The sequence below is a fragment of the Apodemus sylvaticus genome, chromosome 11 (assembly GCF_947179515.1).
Source record: "Apodemus sylvaticus chromosome 11, mApoSyl1.1, whole genome shotgun sequence".
NCBI lineage: Eukaryota > Metazoa > Chordata > Mammalia > Rodentia > Muridae > Apodemus > Apodemus sylvaticus.
The window spans coordinates 106,543,768-106,556,412 of record NC_067482.1 but is presented as its reverse complement, the minus strand read 5'-3'; the positions used below and the strand labels follow the sequence as shown (position 1 = coordinate 106,556,412).

At 38.0% G+C, this 12,645-nt stretch overlaps 1 protein-coding gene across 4 annotated transcripts in view; it reads right to left on the bottom strand.

Moving 5' to 3' along the window:
* Positions 1–200: 200 nt before the first annotated feature.
* The window catches only part of Psme4 (proteasome activator subunit 4), a 114,644-nt gene continuing 102,199 nt past the window's right edge, over positions 201–12,645 (bottom strand). For 3 of the 4 annotated variants that reach the window (XM_052198764.1, XM_052198765.1, XM_052198766.1), the window contains 5 exons: positions 11,495–11,650; positions 6,152–6,314; positions 3,547–3,680; positions 2,071–2,209; positions 201–900 (listed from right to left, as the gene is read on the bottom strand). In XM_052198764.1, the coding sequence (XP_052054724.1) occupies positions 2,075–2,209; positions 3,547–3,680; positions 6,152–6,314; positions 11,495–11,650 (588 nt within the window). In that variant the 3' untranslated portion in view covers positions 201–900; positions 2,071–2,074. Of the gene's footprint in view, positions 901–2,070; positions 2,210–3,546; positions 3,681–6,151; positions 6,315–11,494; positions 11,651–12,645 lie in introns of those variants that run through there. The other variant, XM_052198767.1, reaches the window with a different exon arrangement.

The window sequence follows — 12,645 nt, the reverse complement described above, 5'->3', positions numbered from 1 at the left end:
TCTGTAGGCAGGCATACAGGCAGAGGGGAGAGAGGGGTAGGGAGAAAGAGAGTGAGAAGCGGGAAGAGAGGGGAAGAGAGAAGAGGGAGAGGGATCAAAGTTGCAATCCTCCACTCATATGAAGTATAATGTATTTCAAGGTGGGGTGTAGAACAATATTTGTGAGGATTATAGGGTTAAAAAAACACAATCAGGCAGGGTGTTTATTGATGTTCTTTTTTATTTTTAAAATCACACATTGTATACACATAGAAATCAGTCTAAAATTTATTCACCAAACCCCCAGTTTTTCAGCAATTGGTTCTTACTCAGCACCAAAAACTCCAGTCTGTGGAGATACAGCCAGACTTCTGCAGTGACGTTGAGCATGTCAGGTCCTAAGTTCATTTCGAGACTTGCCCCCTTTGATCCTTTTCTCTCCATGGCTCTCTAGACATAAGGCTGTCAAGACTTCAGATTCATGACCCATGGCACTACTACCACTACACTCAACAGCCTTTGGGGAAGAACTCAAAATAATGTGAGATGACTGAAATGAGAGAACCTACATGACTGATGAGCACTCTCCATTCCAAGGACATTGTTGTTTGTAACAAGTTTCTAGACTGTTTGGTCATAATGCCAGGATCATACTTGCCTATTTCTAGCCTGAGACTTTGTGACTTTGTCATATGTCTCAAAGAAAAAGTGATCATTATTTTGGCAACACTTCAGGGCAAGTTAGGAAATCAAATGGCAGCTGAGAACCTGTGAATGCAGACTAATGAGGCCAAACACAGAAGCCACCAAACTGATGAAAGCTCAACATAAGCTGGGGTGTGAAACTTGCAGAGTCACCACAGACGATACCCGAGGATCTGGAATTTTTGATGAAATAAGCCCAGAATGAGGACTAATCATCTGCATTAAGAAAAATAAAATAAAAATTAGGTTAATAAGATGCTCAGCTTTAAAATCCTACCAAATAGACTTTGCTTATTCTCCTTACTGATGTTTATACAAAGACTTCCTGGCCCTCTCTTTTTAAAGAAAGGTAATAAGCGCTTAGGAATTGAGTTGTGCATGGTAGGGAGTGCCTTTAATGCTAGCACTTGAGAAAGGAGAGGAGCAGAGGCAGGAAGAGTTCTGGATGTTTGAGGCTATCTGTTCAACATAAGTGACTTCCAGGATACCCAGGGCTACATAGAGACAAAAACTCTTATCTGAAAATTAATAAAACAAAAACCAAATAAAGAAATGAACAAAAGAATCCCAATGATGAGATAGAGAGATGGCTTAGCAGTTAAGTGCATGTGCATCTGTTCCCAACACCCATGAGGAAGCGTACACCTATCTGTGCTCCCTCTTCTGGCCTCCACATGCACATGCACAACATGCTCATGTGCACATACATAAAGTCAAATATTCATATACATATATTTATACACAAGTCAAAAAAATCCAGATGAAGTGTTCTCATGATTGTAGAAACCAGAGTTCCTAGTAGAACTTCAAAAGACCCACTAAGGAAGCAAATTGGCTTATGAATTCTTTTCTTTCACCTGACTATCCTCGGCTACTATGCAAGTTGCTTATTTTCTAACTGTCCCAATGCAGTCACATTAATTGCCTGCCTAACTATGGAAACAAAATCATGAGAAATTCTATAGGAGTTATTTCCACTGACCACAGAAAAAGCCATATTTACGATCAACCCAACACAATCCTCTGAGGGTATAGGCACATGCTATCATATTTGTTTTTCTCAGTCCTGGAAACTGAATTACGGTCTCATCTTTGCTAAATTTGGCCTCTTCCTCTAAACTATAGACCCCCAACCTCAAAAGTCATGTTTAAAAGATTCAAGTGTGGTGACATGTAGCTGCAATCCTAGTATTCATGAGGTTAAGGCAGAGCAATCAGCCCAAACGCACGGCTAGTCTGGTCTACACAGCTATCCCCATCTCCAAGTGTCAAAACAAAGAACTCTCTTCACTTTATCTACGCAGCTGCATTTAAAATATCAGTAAACCTTAAAATGTTGTAGATATTATTTCATTGGCTATTGATGGGATGTTCCACGTGACTCACCCCTCTATGCATAGTAGCATGGTGACACAAGGAGGTCAGTGAGGACGAGCAACTGGTCGTCAGTGAACTGCTGCTTGTGTTCTTGCCAGTTGTCATGATGTGTCCTTCGGAAATTGGATAAGGTCTTCTTTACAGTCATCTGTAATCAACCCACATGTATTTTAACCTCTGACAATCACAGTTATGTGTGGTCTGTCTTCAGTTACACTAGTATCCATCTAGACCTCAGCTCTCACAATGTTAGAAAAACAAGTCAATTTTCTGTCACTAAACCACTAATATTCTATAAAATTACTAACTTCACTTCAGGACAAACAACTGGAATGCACTGTCACATTGCTAGACTAGTTCAATACATATTTTCATACATCTACAAAGGTGACCTGTTTTGCCTCCTAAAGGACATGGGTGCTTACTACTAGATAATACAACCACTATTTCTACTTTAAGCTTAGCTTTCAGTGAGATGACCAGATATAAAATGCCAGAATAATAATAGTAGCAAGAAACCTAACTTTCTAGCTAATGCTATCAGTACTCTTTATGCTGGGTTTAAAAGAATTTTATTTTGTTGTGCATGGGAGAAATGTCTGTGGCTTTAATAATTACAGAGTAAACTTGACCATATCAGAGGTGGTACCTTTTTAAAAAACTATATATTTTTAAAATGTTTTTCGAGACAGGGTTTCTCTGTATTGCCTTAGCTGTCTTCAGACTCAAGAGATCCATCTGCCTCTGCCTCCTGAGTGCTGGGATTAAAAGTACACAGGCAAATATTTATCAAGTGATACAAGTAAACTATCAGGGAAGAATTGTATGCTTTGGAATGCACATTATTTTGGTAAATTGTCATGTGCTGTTTGAGTTCACTAAGAAGCTAGAAGTGGAATTGTCCATAAACATGTAAATGTTGTGTCCCCTAAAGTCCCTTGTCTGGTTTAGCCTCTTTAACTCTATGGCAGGAAGGAGAGAATGGCAAATCAGCTCAAGAGTAAAACCATGTCTGAGGACACCTGGAAGGATGATTTCCAGTAGAAGCTGCTATTTGTCCAATGATGTAAAAGTAACTGCAGTGGGAAAATTGAGCAGTAGCCATGGGAAGTTCAGCTCAACTGTGACCTCTAGCTAGTTGCCCAGTAACATTATAATAAGCACCTGATTTGACAGTGTTATTTCTATCTGTTATTTGTTACTTTACTTGGAAGCCTCACCAGAGGGCATACTCTACTCTGCTGGAGATTCATTCTCCTTACTGGGAGCTCGAACTGGCTGGCTTAAGGGGCTTCCCCAGTGGATTTCTGCTAGATGTGCTTAGCCTCCAATTTTATGGTATTTTTTTGTCTGTCTATCTGTTATGTGCCTATTACTCACTATTTATCCTTTTACTATGGCTTGTTGTGTACTTAAACTCACTCACTCATATAAAACCGAAGATATGGCTATTACAGCTTGTTCTCGGGACCATATAGAACATACCTCAATAGGCTGCGGATCATTCAAATGTGCACTGAGATTCATAAGGAGCTGGGGCATCCAGGTTGGAACATCATAAGGGCTAGAAAGAACGCACGCACCAAGTCCAAGCACACCAGCATGACGTCTGACCAACTCTGCAACAAAAATAACAACATTTACAGTGAAATAAATTTTCATTCATGCAAGATGTACTTTCACTGTGCCTATTTCCCCATTTAATATAAATTTATAAGTACATAGATAATAGCATGATTTCTTGGGCTGACCTAGAAACTGCAAATTCTGAAGACATTCCATAGCTGTCTCTCTGTGACTGTGTAATTGCTTCTAGCCAGGAATGAGTCATTGTTAAAACCAACATAGATACAATTTTCTTGATCAGCTCACTCATATTCTAAGTACACTTTCTGATCCTGAAACAATTTAACAGATTAGGTAATATTTTCTCAATGCAACTGTCCCCATACAAAATGCATGACACACCATCACACATGACAAATGCCTTTCTTGAAACAGAACTTCAACACATGTCTACCTTATGAGGTCTGGTCCTTTCTCAATAGAGTAAGTCCAAGTGCTGTCAGATGCCCACATTCTGTTTCCTCTCTTGCTCTGCCCCTCATACCTTCCAGTGGTGCTGGGATTGATCAAACACAGGGCCTCACATGAGCTAGGCAACATCCTCACTCTATCTGTCACATGTAAGTCTCAGTTTCTATCTCCTTTTTGGTAGTAATTGGATTGAGCTCAGGACATGATGCATACGAGTCAAAACCATACTACACTGAGCCACATTTCTAGCTCCTCTCAGAGTTTCTTTTTTTCCTTTTTCCTTTTTTGCCTCTGCCTCCCAAGTGCTGAGATTAAAAGCATGCACCACCACTACCCAGCACTCTCAGAGTTTCTTAATTCTGAGATGTACATTCTTTTGTAAATACATTCTAGGTGTGTCCATAAACAGAAGGAAAAGGTTAGAAAATGAGATTTTGGAGAACAAAAAATTATAAATAATGCTATTTGGTAGAATAAAGACTTAAAACACGATTATCAAAGAAGACTAGAATGTTGTTTGAGTTTGGTATTAACTGGTATTAATATTTAATATATAAATACTACTTGCTATTAAGTAATTATGATATAACTATGGCTCTAAAGTATAACTTTAAATTCTAGGCACTTTGTATTCAACAGATTCCATACTTACTAATTTTTCTACATCATTTTTATTTCTCTGGGGTTATAGTTAGATGTTCATCTGTTGTCCCACTTTCTCTTTAAACCTAACAAGGTAGTCAGACCTCTCAATTACTTTATGCTCAATTACTTTAAAAGCTCCTATAATGACTTTTCATGGTTTTATCAACTGACCAGTAAATACAGTCTATACTGGATTTACATTTTAGACAATGGATCACACATATACTGGTGGTCCCTAGTGGTGTCATAGGCATTCTTCTGTATTGATAATACATAGATATATGCACAAAAAGAAATTTACTTGGTAATACATTTCTTTGAAGTGATCTCCCTTATAGAGCCAAACATGACTATTCAATATTCCCTTCTCTAGATAGAAGTAAGGAAACCTCCCTAAAACCTATTCTTTGTTTATGTGTGCATATATATTGTATACATGTGTGTGTACATGAGTGTAGAAGCAGAAGTCAATCTGTTGTTGTTCCTTGGGAGCTTTTCATAAGTTTTTGAATATATATTCAATTTTAATATTTTTATTTCATGTTTATGTGTATACATATGTATATATGCATGCAAGTACCCAGAGAGGACAGAAAGGAGTGTTGAATTCTGTGGAGCTAGCGCCAGATGTGGATGATAAGAAACCACAGTATAGCACACCTAACTACCAAGACATCTCTACAGCCCTATACTCATTTTCTTGAGTCAAGGTCTTTCACGAGGATCTAGAAATCTGTCTCCACTGCCCCAGTACAGCAATTATGGGCCATCATACTTGGCTTTTAATGTAGGTGCTGGGAATCAAATTCATGCCCTAAAGTTTATAGGGCAAGCACTTTACTAAATGGGCTATATTCCCAGCCCATTCCCATTTTTCATTAAAAATTTAATTTAGTGTCTATTTGTATTTGTGTGTGCGCATGTGTATTCGAGCTTATGTGTGCATATCTGCACATGTACACACATGAGTCCATCATATGCAACTGGAAGTCAGAGGAAACCTGCCTTTTCATCACAGATCCAGAAATCAAACTCAAGTCCCAAGCATGATATCAGGTGTCTTAAATATTACTGGTTGCATTTTTTTCCTTTAGTGCATTAAAGCATAAACCATAAATTCTGAAAACAGTGTAATCCTATTCTTTAATTCAAATTTTGGTTCTGCTTTTGCACTCTTATATTTATTTGGGGGGAAGGGTTTAAGAACTACCTTATTAAAAAGTTACTGTTGCAATAGTAGACAGGAGTCTTTGTACATACAACTTTAGTCTTTAATTTCAGGGCCAACTCCTAACAAATACAGACAATTATTCTTAGCATCGAGCTAAGCACCTGAGCACAAACAAGCAGTTCAAATGTTCAAGCAAGCTGCTCATTTCTTCACAGGAATGAGCATTTTTAACATTACCTGCAGAAGGAATGGTATCTCCCACAGAACAAGGGTCTCGTTTTCTTTTCTTGGGTAGTTTTGTTTTGCAAAGTTGCTCAAAATGAATCTGCATAGCACTGTCCATGGTAAGAAAGTTACACTGTAACAGACCACTTAAGGTGGTAGCAGCCATTTCTCGAACCTGGAGGGATAATCATTTCTATTAGAACTGAGATCCTAAGTCTGAGGTAATAAAGTTTCTCAGAGAGGCATGGAAAGCTGAGTGGGGATCTTCCCTAGAAATGTATGTAAAATTTAATTTTTCTTTCATTTACATGACAGATATATCACCAGATTCCTCAGGTATCTGTGGCCTCAAAGTAAATAAAAGTTATATAAGGATTATAGAAGTATAACTACTATAAAGAAAATAAAATTTCTCCACAAGTTAACACATAAATAATAAAAAAAAAAACACGTTGAAAATATAAACAAAACCACCAACATTTTACTCTGTTTTCCTTGAGAGGTTCCTTGTACTGTCATTTGGTTGCCCTGTTTCTATAAATATATTGTGGTCGTGGGACTGAATTAAGGCTTTTTATAAGCTAACTAAGTACTCTAATACTGAGCCTTCCTTCTATCTTTGCATTTTCAAACAAGGTCTCTCTCACTAAATTGCCCAAGCTGGCCTTGTAGTACTGGAGAGCAAACCCAGGGCCCTGCCCAGCTTATGTTAGGCCAGCAGCCTATCAGTGAGCTCATCCCTAGGCCCTTCTGGTTTTTAGGTAGGCAGGATTTTGTTAAGTTGCGCAGACTGTCTTAGTGTGAGCTTAGTGTGGTTCAGACTGTCTAGTAACTTTCAATCCTCTTTCCTTAAGCTTCAGTGTAACTGGAATTATAGGTGTGCACCACCATATCTAGACAAAATATCTTATTTCATTTAACTTTTGATGAATTTCTGGCTGATTTAGGACAACCCAATTTGAAAGACTCAGAAATTCTGTGACAATCAACTTTTGTTCAAACTGTGATGTTAATATACTATGATACAAAATTGGAATGTGGGCAGTAGTCATACTGGCCAGCAGCAACACATGCTTTGTTTTGTGGATAAAGAGAAGACATATTAAAAGTAAGCAAGCATGTCTTGTCATTAGTTTACATTTCTCTGGTCATTATTTGTAGTTTATGTGACTACAACTAGTCTAAAAAGGCTTGATGATCTTTATATATCACAGGACTGTTTTCTATTAAGTTTCTAATATTCTTGTAGAGAAGTCCTCTGAAGGCTTAAAAGGTTGTCTCTTCTTTAAGTTCCGATTAACATCCAAATCTGTATTTCAGTTTCTTTAACTTCATTAACTAGTACAAAATGTGACCGAAATCTATAATATATTGTTTTCTAAGTAGTTGCCCATTTACAGGAATGCACACACACACACACACACACACACACACATATATGAATATATATTTGTATGTATGTATATGTATACACACACACACACACACACACACTGCCTTTATGACCTCCAGATCCTGTACTGTTCTATTCACTGAAGTTTATCTTAGGAAAAATAAGTCTGTAAGCACTGCAAGGAGCATCAGGTCTCTGACAAGACAAACAGCATTCTTTCTCTGGCTCTTTATCACACCCATCTCACCTTCCCTCTGTTTATTGAGTTAAGTTCTTGCTATGTAGTCAAGACTGGCCTTTGATTCATGTTCCACCTGGCTAGCTTCCCAAGAGCTAGGATTCCAAATATGCATCACTACACCCATTTCAGTTATATTTTTAAAAGTTTCAAGGAGTTATTACTCACTCCACCATTCTCACCCATCTCAGTGACACAATGTATTTTCACCTCAAATCTTGCCTGCCTCCTTCCACCAGCCACACTTATCTACCCTCCTTTCTCAGTCTGCCAAGTCCACCCCCCGACCCCATATAGACCCATCTTAGTAAAAACTATGAAGAACAATGAAAGCTCACCAGCAGAGATTGAGCTTTGGGAATTTGTGCGTGTGCATGTGTGTATATAGACATGTATTTATGTTCTCAAAGAGCATAGCAAACTCTTCTGAGGTCTGAAATCAGGACATTCATACTCATCTAACCATCTTTACAGTAACTGCAGAGTCCAATGAGGATAACCCATGCAATACTCGTTAACTTTGTATGACAGATTCCCCCCAAATATTCATCTCTTGTCTCGAGATGAGATTTAAGATACAAAATTAATGTCCATACACAAGCTGGAACTAATGGGGTTTTCATTTGTTTTTCCTCCTCTTCTGTTTGTTTAAGGCAGGATTTTATGTAGCCCAAGACAGCCTGCTGACTCTGCCTACTGCTGAGATTACAGGTATGTGCTACCATCCCTGTTTCTTCATTCTTAGTTCAAGACATTTGAACCTAACCAAAATATGACAGTTTAAATAAATGCCATGGTCTATTTATTACATGTTCTAAAACTTACCCTGTCATTCTGTGCTTGTGTGTATGAAAGAGAAAGAAGTGGGAAGGGGGAAGGTGTATGATTTGAAGGCTATTGGATAAGGTCAGATCTCCTGCTCCATCACTCCTTTGAAACTGTGAGTCTCTTTACTGAATCTGAGAGTAGACTGGTGACCATCAAATCCAAGTGAACTGCCTAGCTTATTATGTAGGCTAGAAATGTGAACTCACACCTTTAGGCTTGCTCAGTAAATGACTTGTTCCCCTGAGTTATATTCTCAGCCCTATGTTGTTATGTAGTTATGTTTATTAAGAGCTATGAGAAAGAGTATAATCATGTTCTAATAAATGTTCTTGAATATAGTAAGTTTAATTAAAAAAAAACATTTCTATATGTGGGTATTGCAGTCAGTTTTTTCCTAGTTTTGGGTTTCAGGACTAAACTCAACTCAGGATGTCAGGATTAGCAGTAAGTTTCTGTATTTGCTAAAGCCATCTCCCAGCCCATGACAATAATTTTCTTTGAGTTAGGGTCTCAATATTTAGCCTTGAACTTACAGAAATTTGCTTGTTTCCAGAAAAAAGTGGTGGGATTCAAGGCATACACCACCATGCTCAGCTCTATGACAGCAAATTTTTATCACACAGTATTGTTATAGATTAGATGTTACATCTAAAGTTCATGTGTTAGAGGCTTATTCTCTAGCTTGGTGCTACCTGGAAGTGGTAGAGCTGAAGTGGTTGAACACATGTTCTCAGAGGGGACAGTGGAGAACATCTCTTTTCTATCTTTTCTACTTTTTTGGATGGCAGATGACTGGTTTTGCTCCAGCACATATTCTTACCATGACATGCAAGCAACTCAGTCAATCTGTTATGACTGAACCCTTCAAAACTAAATCTGAGATACATGAATCTTTTCTCTTTCTATGGAACTATCTTTGTATTGTTATAGTCAAAGAAAGCTGATTAATACATTAAAACTGGGGCTTGGAAATGTTATTTCTGAATTTCCAATTTTCCATTTTTATTTCTTTAGTTTCTATGAAGTATAAGAACTATAAGTATTTTCCCTGAATTTGTCATAAGCAGTCTCAGTCCCCTGGGTCTGGGTAATATTTAGTGAACACGAGACGCGCTGGCCAGGCTTACTGGGGAAGAGGAGAAACCACCGTCCTACTTTCTTACAGATAAATCTGTTTTCAGTACTTAGAAACAGATTCATAAAACACACAAAGTTCTCTACTACAAACAAGTTTTAAAATCTATAAAGTAATATTTTTTATAAAATTTTGAGTACTTTCTTTTCCCAATGTCAATTATAGTCTACAGCTGTACCATTCTAAAAGTGCCCGATCTTACCTGCCAAGGTCAATTGTATCTTTTTATTTATTTATTGCAGCCTGTTTTTTCTATATTGGGCTAATTGAGTTAAAAGATTAACTTTTGGTACAAAATATAACTAAAACCTCTATATTAGTAGAAGGAAGGGTAATGGTTATATTTTAAGTTTATTGGATAATATTGTATTATATGCTCTTCAATATGCCTTCATGTACATTTCAACCAGTCCCTTAATAATCTTCACGCTTACATTCTGGTGTCTTAAATGTGGGAAGGTACTCTATAGGCTACCAAAGGAGAAACACCAACCCAGCCAAAAAACTTTGACCTACAATCTGTCCTACCTGCAGGATATGGTAGGGCAAGGGTAGCACAAAACATGTGGATGTGAACAACCAATTTCTGGTTTGACATAAGTCCCACTCTATGATATGGAACACATACTTAACACTGTTTGGGTGACCAAAACCAGAGACTAGATAACTCAGAGGCCTAATGCAAAACCAAACACTACTGATTAAAACAAACACACAAAAGAGCAAAATGATTCCTAATGATATTCTGCTATACTCATAGATGAGTGCATGACTAAGTCATCACCAGGGAAACCTCGTAAAGAAGATGCATCCTACAGATGCAGAGATCCACAGCCAGCTACTACTCAGAGAGGGGGGAACAGAGGGGGCACAAATGAACGTGTGTGTGTGTGGGGGGGGGGGGGAGAGATAGGCCTTATAACATACAGCTCTAAATGGGATGTCTTCATCAAATCCCTCCCTTCAGAACTTAGAAAAGTCCACTGAAGAGGAGGCGGGAAGACTGTAAGAGTCAGAAGAGATGGAGTACCTCAAGAGAAAAGACCTCTGAATCAACTAAGCAAGGCTCATATGAACTCACAGAGACTGAAGCAGCCAGCACAGAGTGTATAAGAGTCACCACCAGGTCCTGTGCATTTATATTAGAGCTATTAGCTTAGTATTTTTATGTAACTCTTGAGTGTGTGAACTGGTGGGTCTCTGATTCTTGGACCTGCTCTTGTAACTCTTTTTCTTCTGTTGGTTTTCCTTGTCCAGACTTGATGTGATGGTTTTTGTTTTGTCTTATTATGTTTGGTTGTTATCTCTTAGCAGCCTGTTCTTTCCTAATGGGACAGAAAGGGAGTGGATCCAGAGGGGAGAAGAAGTGAGAAGGAAATGGGAAGAGTAGAGGGAAGGGAAACCATAATCAGTATGAGAAAATAATCTATTTTCAAATTAAAGGAAAAAAAAGAAGAAGAGTAATTACAACTTCCCATTTTTTAAGCAAAACCCCCCAGGTTTACAAGTGATGTGCTAAGCAACTGTGAGAAGACACGTCAAGAACATATCCAATAGTTTTCATCTGTACTACAGCAAATCATGACTATTCACAAAGATAGGTATACTAAAATTAAATAATGTTTAATGAAACACATCTCATGAATTGTACTCTGTAGTCAAGGCTGGGCTTCAACTTATGGAAATGCTCCTGCCTCAACCTCATAATCATACATTTTTAAAGGTAACTGAATTTCCATTTGCTTCTAACTTAAATTTTACCTCTAACTGTTCATCCTCCAAAAGGCATATAATCAGCCATCTGATGTCTTTAACTGCATCTTCATTGTTTAGGAAAATAAAGAGGTTATAAAATACCATGGTCTGGAGGTAGGTCAGCACTGTATATCTTGCATGCCAAGAACTGCTTCTTGCTGTCTGTGAATGAGAAATGAGTATATATAATGATAGAACTGACAAGAAAATGAGATGACAATGACATTACATACAAGCAATACAATATCTGAACTTGACTCTACTTTCACAGGTATAGCTAAAATAAGCTTTATCTTCTATTTTGTTCTAAGTAACAAGAAGCATGGTCAAGTTCCCAAGGCACGGAATGCCTCAATGTTCTGTAGTGAGAACAAAAGATACTGGTAAAAGTTAAAATATTCTCTTGGGAGAGAAGTAGTTATAATTAAGACAGCTGAATCCTCCAAGTATCATATATTATTTTACTTCCCAAAATAGTAGGTAGGGCATGAAAAACAAAAGAGAATATGAACTATTAATGCCAGGTATGGATTCCATCCCATGGACTGGAACTTAAATAAAAAATAGTTGGCTCTTCCCATCACATCTGTGCCACTACTGCATCAGTATACATTGCAGGCAGGCCCTGTTATAGGTCTTAGGGTTTGTAGTGGGTAGTATTGACATTACTTTCTTCCTCTGGTAGAATGCAGAGTACCTTCCAAGTACCATGAACACTAGTCAGTAGAGTTAAAGCTTCTAGTTAAAAAATGGATCTATTTCTTGATGTTTGCTGACAGAAGTGGGGTCTTCAGTGAGAGGCCCTCCCCATTAGATTGCGGAGATGGGCCAATAGCTTTGGCAATAGCCTATCATGATTTAGGGGGAGGTGCCTAAAAATTCCTTTGACCAACAACTTAGTAAGTTACAACCCATTCCTGGCACTGTAGGCTTTAACTGGTTGCACATCTAGCTGGGGGATTGTCTCCTTCATCATATATGGTAACTCCATTTAAATACTTATCTATGTGCAAATATTTTAGACAGCTTCTACAATGATAGGTTTTCATATGGCTTTTCAAAAGGCCTTTAGCTGTCTCTTCCCAAAGTCCCTTTTTTTACCTGACCTCCACATCCCCCTTCCAACTCTAGCTTTCCCTTTATCTCTTTATAGTACT